Source organism: Pangasianodon hypophthalmus, chromosome 6, assembly GCF_027358585.1.
Source record: "Pangasianodon hypophthalmus isolate fPanHyp1 chromosome 6, fPanHyp1.pri, whole genome shotgun sequence".
In the NCBI taxonomy this organism is placed as follows: Eukaryota; Metazoa; Chordata; class Actinopteri; order Siluriformes; family Pangasiidae; genus Pangasianodon; species Pangasianodon hypophthalmus.
Genome location: NC_069715.1, coordinates 14394669 through 14412345, shown reverse-complemented (window position 1 = coordinate 14412345; position 17677 = coordinate 14394669). Strand labels below are relative to the sequence as shown.

Sequence of the window (17677 nt, the reverse complement as noted above, 5' to 3'; positions counted from 1 at the left end):
CTCTGACACAATGAGGACAGTCATAAACAATTAATTCATCATTAACAATTAAATTATTAATGAAATAATCAGAAATGAGTCAGGTCATGTTTGTAGTTATGTTTTTTAATGGAACTTCTCTTACATAATCAGTTGGAATAATGGTTCATTTATGCCTGGTCCTTGGTCCACATGTAAGCAACACGGTTTGTATGTTAAGGAAGCTCAACGGTGTTGCGTCCTCTTCCTTCCTTCATACCATCACACTCATGTCCAGCAAAGCAAACATTGCACATACAGCTTCCTGGTGCTATGTGTACTGAAGCACACTTTTTTAACTGAGCTTGGAGGCGTTTGTGTTCTCTAACATACATTAGTCATTTTTTTTAGCCATAGAATCCATTGAAAACATTCAACCATCAAATCCAGATTTAAGTAACATGACACTATACTGTCATAATATGGCTCTGATGCTGTGTAATTAGCACCCAGGCAGAAAAAGTTTGTGATACATGGCTAAAAGTCCAATAAATTAGAGAGCAGATCTCTGAACCTTCCACACTGTGCGTTTCAGCACCTTCAGCATCTTGGTCAGTTCATCTGTGCCAGCTGGTCTCTGCGTTCGGAGCTGCAAAAGAACCTCAGTTTCCTTGGCAAAAGCTTCACTTCCACTGGCATTGCCTCAAACTCTTCATTGTCAACGTCAAAAAAGCCAGCGCCCTCCTGTGACCAAAACGTCAGAAACATAGAATAGAGTTAGCCCAAGGCACAGTGCAGCTCTCTGCTGATAGACAGGCAATGGTGGAATAAGTCAGGAATAAAACACAATGGGGCATACAGTAATAAGCAAATAATCAACAACAGGGTGGTGTGATGGCACCCTACATGAAAGCTGATCTTATGTTTTCCCCTGTAAGAGCATGTTACGAGCTTTTTTTTTCCCCCTATACCACAGCAATTTCTCAACAATTACATAATTTTATTAATTAAAGAATGACGTACTTTTTCTGTTTCTAGTTACATTTTATGTTGTGGAACACCTGTGAAAAGTTACTTATCACTTATGTTATAGCAGCTATAAACAGTCGTTTCTTCACCAGCCTCTCTTTTATGGAAAAGAAAAGAAAAAAAACACAAGCAGCATGCTTGCCATGTTACAGAGAAATAGTGGAAAATGCAAACTCCTCTGTCCTGACGACACTCCTGTGGTGGTGGGGGATGGGTTCTTCCAGTATGTGTTATTTTTGTATAGTCGCACGGTCTCAAGTGTGTTATTCGGCTTACACTACAGTAATTTGCCAACAAATGTTTAATGTTTAAAGGTTTATAGTTAGATTTTATGTTGTGGAAGGTCCTTGTTCTCATATATGTTATAGCTGTGATAAACAGTCATTCTCTCATCAGCGTCTCTCTCTCTCTCTCTCTCAAAAAGTGCTGCCTGTCATGTTAGTGAGAAAGCAAAGCATAAACCCTTATGATGAGCTGTTACTATAGAAACAATAATGTATTAGAACAAGCGCATTAATATTAACCTCTCGTTCATGTTACAGCCAGAACTACTGTCCCAGCCGTGCTGTTACACGAAAATAATGCACACCTTCTGACCAATCAGATTAGAGCATTGACCTGCGCTGTGGTATACTCAAGCAACATCACACAAGCAAGAGTGTGGTTATACTGAATATCGGCATGGCAGTGATTCAGGCGTAGGCACCAGGTTGGAGGTAATCACAGCTGTGCTGATATTCAGTATTACCGCACAACTGCAAGTGTGATATTGCTTTTATACAACAGTTTTATAAATAAGAAATGAATGAGACATAATATGGCCAAATGGTTTCTTTATTTTTGCTCCATGATCGATCCCAAAGAAGCCACATTCACTAATAACCCTTCGGCTAGCTGGCTAGCTCACAATGATTTGTACATTCCCAATAAAGGTGCATTTGGTGCATTTTATCTTCATCTGACAAGCTTTCATATTTTAGGTTAGAAGTTATATTCATGAAAAATGTATTGTTTGCCATCTCTGCTGCTGATGTCGCTAACTCTACTGTAGTAACGGTTTCAGTGGAACTGTTGCTAGAAATTAAATTTTACGTGATGAACACAGACAAGTGGAGTGATACACAGTAAAACATCTCAGTGTGGTTATATTAAATATAGGCACTCTTGGATTGCTGTTCGTCCAATCCAATTAGTGGACCAGAACTAACTGTTGTATAAAGAAAATTAATTAACCTTATGACCAACCAGATGCAAGAATTCATCAGTATCAACTTTGGTATGTTGTCGAACTAATAACCGATACTTTTAACACTTTTCACAAAAAACTAATCCTCACCTGGGGCAAACTGAGCCGACATACGCTTGCCTCTATCTGAAGTGCCTTCTCTGTGCACTCCAATGGGTTTTCAGCTTTTTTAATCCTGCACACAATCACACAAATGATTATAAATCATATACTGTAACAGTCAACAAAATACATCATCCCCTGAATAATAGCTCTGAGCAAATAAAGCAGTTTTCATTAGTTTTCCCAAGTTAAAATATTACATTAAAATAAATACCCTTCTGTGATGAACTGTCCAACTGTAAGTGTGTCTGGCTCCACAGAGAGCACCAGGGAATCATCTGTCCGCTGCAGGAGGAAGACAGACAATGAGGATCCAATGCCTTTCTCAATGTACAGCAAGGTCTGACCCCATTAGCCACAACTATTTTTATCAGTCACAAGAAAATAATAGCAGAGATGCCAACATTGCTAAGAAGAAAATCCGAGCAGGCATTTTTGCAAAAAAACCCTAGCGTATGTCTGGTTGAGACGACATAAACGATAAACAGCACATTCCACCCTGCGCTTTTAGAGACCAGAGCCCACAGCACCACCTTCTTGTTTTCTGTTGGTTCACAGAATTGATGCTCATGAATTTATGGATCAAAATTCACCTACAGTCGGTACGAAGCAAAACGGAACCGGTAACAGGAGCAAGTGCGTCATTCGCTTCCCGTGTCCTTTGCCCTTCAGTGAATTGGCTTTTTCTGCTGGGTGAAATTGATTTGCATTTAGTCTGACCATTTCTTTAGCTAAAAAGTGCTTCCTCTATCACAGTAGCAAGAGGTTAAAAAAAAAAAACAGATGTTGGCACCTCTGTAATATTTTTCTGTCAAATATTTTTGTCAAACTATATACCTCAGACAAAATTGCAATTTTTTCCCTATACAAGTAAGATTTAGTATTAACACACATACAGGACTGTAGCAATTGATTTAATATCAGTCATTAAGAGAAATATACAAGATGTTATGAGACCACTTCACAACAATATAAAAAAGAAAGCAAAAGGTGTGCGAACAGGACGTTTAGAAACATTCTAATTTCATACATTTTATTTCTCAAACAGCTAAAACAAAGCCTTTTTTGGGTCAAAATGGGAGTCACTATTGGAGTGAAACTGGAGCCGGAGTCTGCATAGTAGAAACCTTGGAGCCGGAGGATGTGCAGATATTACCTGATGTACAACTTAATATGGCTAATATTACTAATTAATATGTACAATGCTAAATTACAGTCAGATAATGTTCGCAGCTATATTAATTTTACCATTGTTTTACTGTCGAGCTTTGAGTCATGACTGACTGACTGAGCTCCCACTTGTTAGCTCCATCATTTTAATCAAAGTAAAGTAAGTATAAGTAGGTAATGTAACGTATAACTGAGAATATACTGGTAAACAACAAACATTTACACTCAACACAACCTATTTTTGAGGGAAAATATATCACTGCTGTCTATGATTTTCACCTAGCTCTGACAGCTGCAGTAAATCACACATCTGAATAAAAAGAAGTGCTCTTTTATGCTCCACTCATTCTGTAACTGCAGTTCATCTAAAAAAGAGTGACTGGCTAACCTTAACAAGATATTTCAAGTGTTCTCTAAAGTCATACAGTAAATATTATATTATGAAATCTCGCTAGTGTTAGATGCCTTGGATTCTGCCATCACTTCTGCGCTCACTCACGTTGGTTTGCTAGTAAAAATATCAGCACAACGAACTAGCTTTGACATCAAAATAAGCAACATGCCAGAAGAACTCCCTGATGAGGGTCTGTTAGAACAGTTTACAGCAGAACAAGACCTGGCTTTGCTACAGCACTGTCCTGAGCTTCAAGTGTGTGTCGGAAAATAGGTGTGTGTTCATGAAGTTCAGCTTCCATATGCAGAACTGTCAATCAGCTCATTAATTAAAAATATTGGGGGAGATATCAGGGTCAACTAAACTAAAAATTTGTAAAAATCAAAAAATAATTTGCGATTTTAATGACTTAAAATGGAAGACTGCCATCTGTCTCAGTAACTAACATGCGAGTCAGCCACTAGAGGGCCTCACAGACATTTTGGCTTCAGTTTTGACTCTATGTTATGATATCCACCTATATATACACACAGGTATTGCCATCAAATGGATAAAATGTATTGTTTCATAAAAAAAAGAAAAGAAAAAAAAAGCGTCTGAACAAATTAATATTATTCTTTAAGATGACTTACTCTTTTCACCGGATTCCTGTTCTGTGTGCTGATTGTGAGCTCCATTGTAGAGATCTGCTTATCCTCCCAGCGCTCTGGTTCTGCCTCTACTTGCGGCTCTGAGCCCGCCCACACACACACACACACACACACACACACACACACACACACACACACACACAAAATGCACTGAGACTTCAGCCATTACAACCTGTAGCAAAGGCAAATTTCACAGATGTACATCAATTCTACCTTCTGGAGGAGGCGTCCAGTAGTTTTTAAGTCTCCGATAGATGCGATAGAGCAGACTGGGTCTCACGGGCTTCACATCGGGCAGGTCTGGGGGTCGAGGGATGGGAGGCAGGTACGAGACAGAAGCATGATGCATCTGTGGCCATTCCTGAGATACAGAAGACAATTTGGTTGATTTAACATTCAAAATTCATAAAAACTGGAACATAAATGTACACAAAACACAATACTCACCCTTAGTGTACTAAACCAGTGTGCTGCTCTTGTTTTTAAAGGTCCAAGATACCAATATCTTAAAGACAGGCAGAGAAGAGCTCATTTAAATGTATAAAAATATACGAGTTTAAAATAACAAATGCATTAATATAGTTTCCCATTTTGCTGCATCACTCACTTGCTAATGGATGTCGCAACATCTCGGAAGGAACCCCAGCGTAAACTTAAAAGAGCAAAGACAGGCTGCTCCTTCTCACTCTGAGAACATAATGCAATAAACACCACAAAATGATCAATCATGCTCAAAAATTACCCACACAGCAACAGAGCAATTATAGTGTACCTTTATCTGAAGGACATCCAGTGGCACCGTCTCCCCTTTCAGAATAGACAGCGTTGCTGACGTGATGCATCTGAAATTCACAATCAGTTACATCCTGCCCTGACATACACGTCATACCATAGAGATAAGCAGATAAAAGATAACTAAATACTACATAAATTACTCAGTGACAAATATAGTCCAAAGAGAGAGTTTAACAGGAGTGCTTACTTTACTTTGTCATCAGTAACTATATGCAGACTTTGGCTCAAGGAGTTCTGAGAGCCCAGAGGAATGAAGCCAATGGGAGTTTTACTGAACGCTTCCTGGGATTAAAAAGAAAGAAAGAAAAAAAAAAAGCAGCACATATTAAAAGGGAAATAAACCAGTAAACGCTCAAGACCCCATAGCATCCACCAATTTTTAAATATTCAATTTCATTGTCTTTCCTACTAAAATACCCTTAGGACATTTTTACTGGAGAGAAGGATGTCATGTTATTGTCAGTGGATTTGACAAGAATAATGCCCGGATTTGGAATAAACACATAATGGCCTCATTTATCAATCATTTAGTGTGTTTACAAAAGCTGTGTATAAATGTATTCGTAGAACGAACCAAATCAGAAATTTCTGCCAGATTTACACAAGTTTAAGTAACGCGGATTTTCTATGTATTCATGTTCATATGTTGGTGAACGTCAATCAGCTGTAAAGAACCATGCATGCTCACAGCACATCACAACCACAAAACGCCATAAAAGGCAAAGCTCACAGAGAGCTAAAAATGACAAAATGATGACGAAATGCTATAAATCTTATAGTAAGATTTATAGGGTTATATAGGGTCCCGGTATTTGTCCTAATTGAATAGCTAGTCTTATTTGACTTAATTTATGGATGTTTTTTATTGCTTTCTTTCAAATCATTAATATGAAACATAGGTTTAACAACTTTTTCACTAACTTCGTGTGACAGCATAAGTTATATTATATAAACTATTAAACTGCAGTAACTCATGCCAATTACACCAACTTGGGGGCTCTTGTAGGATACAAACATTTTCTTATATTCTTATACAAAACATTTTCTTATACAACTTATATTTTCACGAATATCACATTTCTTGTGTAAATTTTTCACTGAATAATTTGAATATGAATCCATTTGTTCATAACCAGCTTGATAAATGAGGCTCACTATGAATGCTGAAGAATCTTGTATGTATGACGATTAAAAATTGGTCCCACCAACTATGCACAGATATAATTTAGAGCTTTTATATAGAAGTGCATCCGCCCATGTTAATAAAGAGAATCACAGTAAATAGCAAATAGTGAATCTCTTCATGCTTTGCCTGCAAAATAATGCCCAAGCTCCCTCTAACGAGTATTTCCCAAATTACTCCTACTGGACATGGGTAGTTTTATCAGAGAACATACCTCATCAGGTCTGCGCAGCAAGCCAGTTATCACCTGAACAAAACAAAAGACAGGAAATAATTACCTGCTACAAGATCTTATGCCAGCAAAATGTTAAAATCTTTCCAGGGAAATTACACCAACATGTTTTACCTCCTGCAGGGTTCCATCACCCCCAGCAACAATCAACATGTCCGTCTGTTCCATCAGATCCATTAGCTTTTTGGCTTGCCCTTCATAATCTGTCTATAGAAAGTTCAAGGCATTATCATGAGTTTGAAAAAAAATATATATGTTTGAAGGCTATAAAACAACACAATAAAGTCCAATACCTTTATAACTTTAACCTCAATGCCAGCAAGATGTAGAATAGGGGCTGCGTTCTTTTCAAACAGATTGTTAGCCTTTCTGTGGAAAAATGTGCACAAGAATTTTAGCACTACAATCACCATGATTAGTACAGTTTGACTGGCAAATGTTCCAGAGTGTGCTGAAAAGTGATTATAGCAAACGCTCACCCTTTGCATGCCGCAGGATTCAGGATTACTGTGGCTTTCTGCAGTGACTCCTGGGGTCCAACTAATTTCTGGCCAAATTTCTGTTATAAACCATATCAAGATCTTTGCTACTTACTATTTTGCAACATCAACACTACAATATTCCCATTATTTCTAACCTATAGTTAGGGGTGTGTCATATAATACCTACATACTGACAAATTGTTAATCATTCATTCATTCATCTTTCAATCATTCATTCATTCATTTATCCTGGTCAGGGTCGCGGTGGATCAGGAGCCTGTCCTGGAAACAGTGAGCATGAGGTGGATGGATCGCCGGTCCATCACAGGGCACATAAATTCACACACTCATTCACATCTAGGGGTATTTTAGAGAAACCTATCCACTTCCCAGCAGGTTTTTGGGAGCTGGGAGGAAACCAGAGAACCTGATCATTACCCTTTTTACCAATTCTTAGTTCTTCCTATTTAATATATTGTGCTGCATGAGCTGCTTTCTTGCAGGAATATTATTTTCCTTTCGTATCAGGTATGTTCTATAACTTGGCAGTTAACCAAAAATACATGTCACAGTTGCCGCCTCATAGCTCCAGGGTCCCTGGCTCACTCCTGAGCTGGGGTTATTGTCCATGTGGAGTTTCACATATTCTCGCCGTGTTCACGTGGGTTTCCTCCCACATCCCAAAAACATGCCTGTGGGTAATCAGGTGACTCTAAACTGCCTGTAGATGTGAAAGCGTGTACATGGTGCCCTGCAATGAACTGGTATCCAATCCGCCCCACAGCCAGTGTTCAAGTAATCCACTGCACCCCTGACCAGGATAAAGCAGTTACTGAAGATAGAATAGATAGATAGAAGAATGCATGAATACAGTATATACAGCATATACATATACATATTCAGCATTACTAATATTACTTACCCTAGCCTCCTGACATGCCTCTCTTCGCAGTACATTGTCACTGTGGGGATGAAATATGACTTATAACAGAGTTTGTTAACTGTTTTCAAGTAAAAACAGCTTCAACTATGCAAAAAAAAATCTATATTCTTAAAAGATGTGTGAAGATGTTTTGCATCCCATGAGATCCAATACAACTTCAATATCATAAAACCATGATAATAATCAACATTCACTGACTATTATATATGCAATATTCTTTATATAGATGACACAGAAAGAGTATGGAGGCGACATTTTTGTATGAAGTGCATGACTAAGGAGCTACTAACCAGTGCTTTCCGTATAACCAGTGTCCACCATAAGACAGGACACATACAGCAAAAGTCGATTTTTTCCAGTGATTTCGTAGAGTCCGTAACACTTTCACAACTCGGGCCATTGTTCCTGTGTAAATCACTAGCTAGCTACAAGAGAAAACATCCAACATTAGCATGACAATGACTGTTAAAACAAAAACCTTCAATATGTCTCAACGGCAGCGTTATTTCTACACTGGGTTTGACATTTTTCAGAAAGCATGATGACCGGTGTACCAGCAATTTCTTTCCCCTCCAAAAAAGGGAAAACTCGACTGCAACGATAGTTCCCCTCTTAAAAAAAGAACAACGTTGACAAAGAAATATTGCTGTACTGTGGCATATATATAAATATATAACTTAAACTCAATAATCTTATATATTTGTGGTTTATTTTGTGGAGTATAAATTAAAATAATAGCATAAATAATAAATGATATAACAGAGGTGTGTAGGTCGGTATGAATTCAGGGACGGACCAATCCCGACGTGCGCTGTGCTGAAAACAGACATGACGGTTCGATTCCAGATTTGTTGGAGTCGACTCAGATTTTGATTGCAGTCCAGGCGAGTCGATTCCAGGAGTCGATTCCACACGTTATTTTTTTTTTAATGTGCCAAAGATAAAACACAGTACAAGTTTGTGGTCCTATAAAATTAACATTACAGTATTAATTGAGGATATAATTCATAATTATGATGGATAAAACGAATTACAAGCGATACTGAGACATTTATTTACTCTTGGTAATGTTCCTAGGACACCAAGTGACACCAGTTAATTTATTAAAAATAAATGGCATTAAGGCGATGAAAAGCAACTTTTTGATCACGAGTATAAAAATCCAGACCACTAAATAAATAACGGTTAACAAGAGCGGCTCCGGAATCAGTTTTTCTTATGTGGTTCTCAAAGCTTCGGAGTCGACTCTCACTTCCCAGTGCCTAGACTCGGGGATTTGAATCTTTCTGGAATCGACTCCTGCTCCTAACGAAAGTGACTGCAGCGATGTTGTGGTGCGTGCAGAGATAGGTAGGTGTCTGTTCACATAAAATAATTATACTAACAATTCATAGGTATGTTATTTATTTCTGGAAGTGTCGACTATAAGATACGTGTTTTAGCTTCTCTTTCCCTTTGTTGTCTAATTAGTATTTTTTGTATAATTAATATAAGTGGCTTTTAACTTTGCTAGCTAGCTAATCTTATAAGATAATGAAGGAAATGGTGCGGCTGTCAGTTCCAGCTTCACGTAGGTCTTTGTTTTTTATTTGACTATGTTATCGTGTTGTGTGTCAGAGTCACAGAAATGGAGGTTGAAAGTTTCGTTTCCAAGACTCTTGAGCTCTTGCAAGAGGAGAGAGGAGCTGAGATAGAAGAAACAAGGTACTCCAGACAGTCAGTGTTGTGAACAGTTGTTCTCTTCTAACAGAGTTCATGTCATATGGAAACTGATTAACTTTTTTTTTTGGTGGTGTGTTTGTAATGCTTTGTTGTCAGGGCATGGCAAAAGAATCTGTCACTAAAAAATCTACAACAGAAAGGAGTATGCTTGCTGAAACTTCAGATTGGAAGCCAAAGGACGGGAATGCATGGCAGACTTCTGGTTTCATTTGAGCCCCGGAAAAGTATCGGCCCTTCAGTTCTTCCCAGTCACAGCTTTGGACCTGGTGAGGCCTTATTCTGTGACTGCTGTCCACAATGTTAACGGTGTTTGAAATGTTTTGATGGGGAATTTACTGCACTGATATCTGAATGGATCTGTGAGTCTTTCTGATTCTAATTACAAAGACTTCATTACAGCGTTGTGGACTCGAGTAACATGACTTGGACTTATCACAAATTTGCTGACTTTCAACTTGACTCGACATAATCAGAGAAGGCTTGCGACTTGACTTGAGCCCTTGGACTTGGAAAGACTTGATACATTTTCAAAACCAAAGATTAAAGTTTATACATTTAAAAGTCTTCCCAACAAACAATTATTTTCAGCAAATCAGCACCAATGTTCATTTCCAAGGTCAGTCTTCAATCAGACAGATAGCACTTCCTTGCACTAGACAACGCCAAAGTTGAAAGACTGCTCATTCCCTGATGACAGAGGCGCTTTGCAGTAGCCACGCTCCTGAAGATAGCAGCCTTCACCTGCAAAGATTATGTTATTTGCAACACCAGAAAGGTTGCAACATGTAGAACCTGTGGTTCAGGAATATCTGATGCAAAAGCAACAATTTTGTTCAGCATTTGCAAAGCAAATTCCAAGGCAAAACCAAACTGACCTGAGATAGATGGGTACACTTAGTGAAAACTTAGTCTACACCTTGTCTTATTTGAAATTGAACTGAAATATTAATTTTTTAAGTCATAGATACACGTCTCTGAAATACCCATATATTTCCATTGAGTTATAAAGTTTGTCTAGAAAGTGATGAACACTAATTTTAAAAAGCCTGCATGATTTGTATAAATTTTCTAATCAGAACTCTGGTCTTAAATTTGGTAAAGAGCGCATTATGTCTTATTTAGGACTCTGAACTTAAGTTAAGGACTTGTAACTTGACTTGCATTTAGCAGTCTTGACTTGTAATTTGACTTGGGAATTGAATGCCAAGACTTGAGACTTACTTGTGACTTGCAAAACAATGACTTGGTCCCACTTCTGCTTTAGTAGTCCTCCATTGCAGTAGATTGGCTCACCCCAGCAACTCCTGATAGAAGATGGCAAGAGGGCTGGTAGCTTAACATGAAACCAGATAGTTAGCTAAAGTTGGGACAGCCAGGGTCATTGCTAAGTGCTTAACTTAAAATGCAAGATGAGTGTCAGGTATCAGCAGATACTGACATACCTTTGGAAACCAATCCAATTATCACAGATATCACAGCTGTGGTGGAGACATGCTTGAAGACGCATTATGTCATGTGTCCGTATACAGGATCTTTCTCATCTGTCAACATGGCACAAAATCCTGACATCATAAAATGTCAATTGACTGACCGGGAAAATTTAAAATATGACACGATACTGATTCAGCATTTCAAGCCAGTTTCATTTCCTAGATCGAAACTCACTGGTTCATCCCTACATTTTAATTTCTGAAAATGTTTTCATACTTATTATATTTTAAGACCTGTAATCAGTAATGCATTACATTTCCTACTGAATGCTGAATGGAACCACAGCTAACTACATTTTGTGGCTAGCATAACTGGTTTGTTGGTTCTTATTCCAGGTGACATTGTGGGTCTTTACGAATCAGAAGGATGCAGCCAGCCTAATCAGCTTTGCTCAGGTGTGGTGACCCGTGTGACGCAAGCATCCATAACAGTTGCTTTTGATGAAACGCATGATGGCCTCAACCTGGAAAGTGATGGACTATACAATATTATGAAGCTTGCAAATGATGTAACTTATAAACGATTGACTCGGTAAGTATTTTGACCATACCTGGTTTCATCAGTGCTTTCTGTCAGCCATTTGGAGTCACACTCTTATAAATGGAAATCATTTTCCTATTTGTTTGCAGTGCTTTAAATTCTTTGAATGGGTATAGAAGTGGTCCTGCCACCCATCTAATTAGTGTCCTTTTTGGTTACTCTGAGCCTGGAATGTTGTCACAGCAGAGTAAGTATATGTTAAGACCTCTGAGAAGATTTTACAAGATAAATATGGCTCAGACTATGTAAAAACTGAATTTTTTGTTTGACTTTGCATGCTCAGATGCTTTAGAGTGGATCAATAATGGATTAGACAGTTCTCAGCAGGAGGCTGTGTCATTCGCGCTCTCTCAGAAAGACGTTGCTATCATACACGGGCCACCAGGGACGGGGAAAACCACAACGGTGGTTGAAGTTATTCTACAGGCTGTAAAACAAGGCCAGAAGGTACAACCTAGAAGTTGTAGTCAGTCATTTGTGAAATAATAAGTGTATTAAAAAATTGCTATTTAAGAGTTCAGCAGCTTTATTATTGAAAGAAAGAAGGCATTTACTTAAAGAGTTAATCACTCACCAAGATGTTATCTCTCTGTCCCAAATTACTCTGTGACACCTCACTATCTCTGCGTCGCTGTCCATTATTATTATAAAACTTTGTCTGATTGCTTCATGTTGACAATCCCTCCTTCTCTCCGGCCATTTTAGTCAAGTCATGCACTGCACCTTGACATCCTAAAGAGCATTTTTCAGCTCTGCAGTGAAGCCGGGTCTACAAAAATCATTGGTGTAATTTAATGATCCACTGATGGAAATCCCTGCAGGTTTTGTGCTGTGCTCCATCCAATGTGGCGGTGGATAATTTAGTGGAGCGCCTGGCTAAGAGCAAGGCTAAGGTCCTGCGCCTGGGACATCCAGCACGCCTGCTAGAGTCAATCCAGAAGCATTCACTGGATGCAGTGCTTGCACAGAGCGACAGCACCAACATCATCGCAGATGTCCGAAAAGACATGGATAAAGCCTTTGTAAGCTTTTATTTTCTCATAAGACTTTTAATGTAGTGTTTCCAAAATTTTCTGGTACATGATTCTGTCCCGTATACAGTGATGTAACTACGTTAAGATATTGTGACGGATTATAAATGGATTCGAAACCTGTTGATCTGGTCACAGAGTCAGATAAAGAAAGTGCGTGACAAAGGACAGAGAAGCAGCCTAAGGCGAGAAATAGGAGAGCTGCGAAAGGAACTGAAGTCCAGGGAAGAGGTGGCCATCTCCCAAATCCTGAAAAGGGCCAGTGTTATTCTAGCAACCAACACTGGTGAGTAGTACTGTACTATTGTATAAACCTCTAATCCTTATACACCCAATCATAGAGAATATGGTCCTACTTTTTCCTCTCAGGCTCTGAAGTAATATTTGTCGCATACAGGATCTAGTGATGATGGTCCACTGAAGTATTTGCCAAGCGAGCATTTCGACCTGGTGGTGATAGATGAATGTGCTCAGGCTCTGGAGAGCAGCTGTTGGATTGCACTGCTCAAAGCACGCAAGTGCATCCTGGCTGGAGACTACAAGCAGCTGCCACCCACAATTAAATCTCAGAAGTATGCCGAGAAACTAACCCAATGTTTATATTTTATTATGAAATCTTTTGTTTGCAATTGTTATGTAGTATCGAACAGTGTGATATAAGGATTGACTTATGAGAACCTTATAGAATACTTAAATATAGAAGTATATAAAGTCACTCTAAATTTAATAACACATGTTGTATGAGCATTTGAATGCATAGGCAAGTGATTTACTTCATATGATATCAGTTTCAATATGTAAATATAGCTTATGCAAATTATTGGAGAGTATCATAAACATTTTCCTTTGTCCCATGACTATTTTTTGGTCACGCTACGATTTCAAACAACTTTGATTTCACTGTTAAACAGTGCAGCTGCTAAAGGTCTGTCTGTGAGTTTAATGGAGCGGCTGATTCAGAAGTACGGAGACTCAATAGTTCGAATGCTGACCACTCAGTACCGTATGAACAGTGCCATCATGCAGTGGGCCTCAGAGCAGATGTACCAAGGGAAACTGACTGCACATCCTTCAGTGGAGAAACATTTATTAAGGTATGCGATTGAATATTAGGTCAGGCCCACTTTTATATAGCTATAATGGTACTGGAATTGTAGCATTGTTGTCTGTTTTAGATTAGACATAATGTCTCTTTGCAGGTGTTTAGTGTAGTATCTTTTTTTCATCAGGGACCTGGCTGGTGTAACTCATGTTGAGGAGACCAGCATGCCTCTGCTCTTAATTGACACTGCTGGCTGTGGTCTTAATGAAATGGAGGACACAGATGAGCAGTCAAAAGGCAATCAGGGTAATGATCAGATATTAAATCTTTGTATTATTTTCTACTCTGACCTCACATCACTGGAAATCACAATTTGGCCTAAACATTTACAGTGTAACTTTAGATTTTTTTTTTATTTTTTTTTTTCCTTCTGAAAACCCAGGTGAAGTTGACATAGTGGCACTTCATGTGAAAACCTTGACTGAGGCTGGAGTGCAGGCCAAAGACATTGCAGTCATTGCACCTTATAACCTACAGGTAGACTATTCCTTTCCAGACATTCCAATTAAAGGGAAGGTTTTGTTGAAGGAAGTTGCAAATATGTTTCCCCAGTATATCATACATTACTTTTTTGTCATAACCTTCACTGTTTATGTTTCAGGTAGATCTGCTAAGACAGAAACTCTCAAATGAGTATCCTGACCTGGAGATCAAATCTGTAGATGGCTTTCAAGGCAGAGAAAAGGAGGCAGTGCTGCTGTCTCTGGTTAGATCTAATAGAAAAGGTGAGGCAACATATGTGAAACTAGTAAATAACAACAAGGATAGGATCTAAATGATCAGTACCTCATTTGACTGTTTCACTTTGAGCTTGCAGGAGAGGTTGGATTTCTTGCGGAGGACAGGAGGATCAACGTGGCAGTAACACGTGCCAGACGACAGCTTGTAGTGGTATGTGATTCCCAGACTGTCCGAAACCATGACTTTCTCAGGAGCTTGGTTGACTACATGTCTGAACACGGGGAGGTTCGCACTGCCTTCGAGTACCTAGAGGACCTGGTTCCTGAAAACTACCACCGCGATTTTAAAGACGAACAGAATAACATTAAAGCATCTTCCACCAAAACAAAGGCAAAAAACCAACAAGGCAAGAGAAATGAGACCAAGCACAATAAAATCTCTGAGAGCAAGAGCAAAGGAAACGGCCAATCAAAGGATGATCCCCACATCAGCAGTAACCTAAAGTCAAGCCTTCCCAAACCAAAAGCAGATGATCAAATTGAGTCTCAAATTAAGAAAGAGGAGATGAGGCAGCAGTTGCTTATCTTTCTGGACAACCAAAGTCAGACAGAGCTTCAATTTCCTTCCTCTCTGAATTCACATGAACGCCTCCTAGTCCACCAACTCTGTGAAGAGCTGGAACTAAAGCATGTGAGCAAGGGAACCGGAAAACAGCGTCATATCACTGTTTCCAAACCAGTGGCAGAGCCAGAGGAGAGACTGGAAGAGGAATCAGTGTCCACAAGGCCAGAAATCCAGACTCCAGAGGAACTAACAGAAAAAGAATCCAACAGGCAACCACTAAAGCCTGCTCTAGATTTGAAAAGCTTGCATTTGGAGCGTATGCGCCGGGAGCAAGAAAAACGGGAGGAGAAAATTCAGAGCAAAAGACAGGAGACAGAGCATAAAGACAGCAAAGGGCCATCCACGAAAAAGAACAAAGGTGTAACAAAAGGTACGTTGCCTTGCATAAGTATTCACCCCCTTGAACATTTCCATGTTTTGTAGTTGTAGGAAATTAACTTAATTGGGATTTTTAACATTTGATTTTATACAAAATGTCCATCCTACCTTCAACCCTGACCAATTTCCTAGTCTCTGCTGATGGTAAGCACCCCCATAACCATGCTTCACTGTGGGAATGGTCTTCTCAGGATGATGGTTTCCACCAAACAAAGCTCTTTCTCCCAAGACCAAAAACCTCAATTTTGGTCTCAACATACCAGAAGACTTTTTTCCACATGTTTTCTTAGCCTCAAACATGTCTTTTGGCAAACCCATATGGCTTTTGTTCTTGGCTTGCCACTCTTCCATAAAACCCAGCTTTGTGGAGTGTTCAGGCTGTGGTTGTCATGTGAACAGCTTCTCCCTTCAGAGCTGTGGATCTCTCCAACTCCTTCAGAGTTACCCTTGGTCTCTTGTTTGTTTCTTTGTTCAATGCCCTCCTGACCAAATCACTGACTTCTGGTGAAAGGCCTCATCTAGACAGAGTCACAGTTGTCCTATTTTCTTTGCATTTTTAAATAATGGATTTAATGCTGCTCTGTAGGATGTTCAAAGTTTGGCATTTATTTAAATAATCAAACCCAGATTGATGCTTTTTGACTTTACTAGCATGGACTTGTGTTGGTAGTTCCATAATAAAATCTAGGGCCTTACAGGAACATTTTTATTTCTATAGAGAGCATGTTATATTTTATTTGCAAACTCAGTGGAGGTGATTTAACTAATTGTGTGACTTCTGATGGCAACTGATTTCACAGAAATGGTTGAATACTGATGCAGTCACAACTTGAACTTGTTATTTTGTTCATCCCACTTCAATATTATGGGCTTGTGTAGATTATGTGTAGATTAATGATATACTGTATAATCCCAGTTAAGTCCATTTCAGTTTCAGGTTGTAACACTACAAAATGTGGAAAAGTTCAAGGGGGGTGAAGACTTATGCAAGGCATTGTATTTAATATTATATCTCTGTGCTGGGTTAATTCTGTCCAGCTGTATATTCCACATTACTATCATGTTATTGTGACTTTCTGTCTTAGGAAAGGGGAAAATGAAAGCAGGGGCTGTGGACGTTGCTGCAGCTGCTACAGCTGAGGATGATTTTGATGCACTCATTGATGCTGTGGTGAAAGCAGAAAGCGTGTGTGGCTTCATGAAGTGTAAAGCCAGTGTGCTCACACTGGGGCAGCTGTGTGTCTACTGTAACAGACAGTACTGCCTGAGTCACCACATACCTGAGGTAGCACATGCTTTAATGACAACCTTCTCAGTAATAGTATACGTCAGTCAAAATGCTAACATTGCTAATCATAAATAAAAACTACTGCAGGACAGATCACATTATTCTCCTGAGAGCACGATAACTGGTCTCAACTAGTTTTCATTCATTCATTCATTCTTACCGATGTTGGCATACTACTATAATCAGTTTATTGTTTTGTAGGTCCATGGATGTGGAGACAAAGCGAAGGCGCAGGCTCGCATGAGAATAAGCAAAGAGGGAGTGCTGTATGCTGGAAGCGGGCAGAAGGACAAGTCCATGGATCCGAACAAAAAAGCATACCTGCAACGCAAACTAGACTCTAAACTCAAAGACATGGCATCCCAAAGAAAATCCAAGTCAAAGGATAAAGAACATTGAATATTTCAGTTCTGCTGTGTAAAAATTAATTTATTCTAATTAAACGAATAAAGTGGTGGTTTGATCTATGCATTGCATTAGTAGATCTATGCTTATATATGAGCACTTGAAATACACCTGCAACAATATTTAAACATTGTCATTTTTAGTTTTTTTTTGATTGCTAATGTCTTAGAACTTTTTAATAGTGGAATTGAAATACATGTTTAAACTATTAAGATATATTAAAATAAATGA

The 17677-nt window shown here is 38.9% G+C and overlaps 2 protein-coding genes across 3 annotated transcripts; one reads left to right on the top strand and one right to left on the bottom strand.

Moving 5' to 3' along the window:
• Positions 1-84: 84 nt before the first annotated feature.
• agk (acylglycerol kinase) lies at positions 85-8769 on the bottom strand. 2 transcript variants are annotated; one of them, XM_026926924.3, is made up of 15 exons: positions 8475-8769; positions 8164-8203; positions 7239-7318; positions 7053-7128; positions 6874-6966; positions 6742-6774; positions 5532-5626; positions 5322-5391; positions 5157-5236; positions 4997-5054; positions 4763-4910; positions 4541-4629; positions 2550-2620; positions 2324-2408; positions 85-702 (listed from the first exon to the last, which is right to left on the bottom strand). In XM_026926924.3, the coding sequence occupies exons 1-15, from the start codon at positions 8582-8584 to the stop codon at positions 571-573; spliced, it is 1260 nt and encodes a 419-aa protein (XP_026782725.3). In that variant the 5' UTR covers positions 8585-8769; the 3' UTR covers positions 85-570. The 2 variants fall into 2 exon arrangements, with proteins under 2 accessions (XP_026782725.3, XP_053090799.1); XM_053234824.1 differs by having other exon boundaries at positions 4532-4629; positions 8475-8768.
• A 635-nt stretch (positions 8770-9404) lies between these two features.
• ighmbp2 (immunoglobulin mu DNA binding protein 2) lies at positions 9405-17508 on the top strand. Its single transcript, XM_026927815.3, has 16 exons — positions 9405-9534; positions 9802-9888; positions 10003-10172; positions 11733-11928; positions 12027-12124; positions 12221-12384; positions 12759-12959; positions 13107-13254; positions 13366-13540; positions 13880-14062; positions 14198-14316; positions 14453-14547; positions 14672-14795; positions 14888-15745; positions 16839-17038; positions 17243-17508. The coding sequence occupies exons 2-16, from the start codon at positions 9812-9814 to the stop codon at positions 17438-17440; spliced, it is 3006 nt and encodes a 1001-aa protein (XP_026783616.3). The 5' UTR covers positions 9405-9534; positions 9802-9811; the 3' UTR covers positions 17441-17508.
• The last annotated feature ends 169 nt before the right edge of the window (positions 17509-17677 follow it).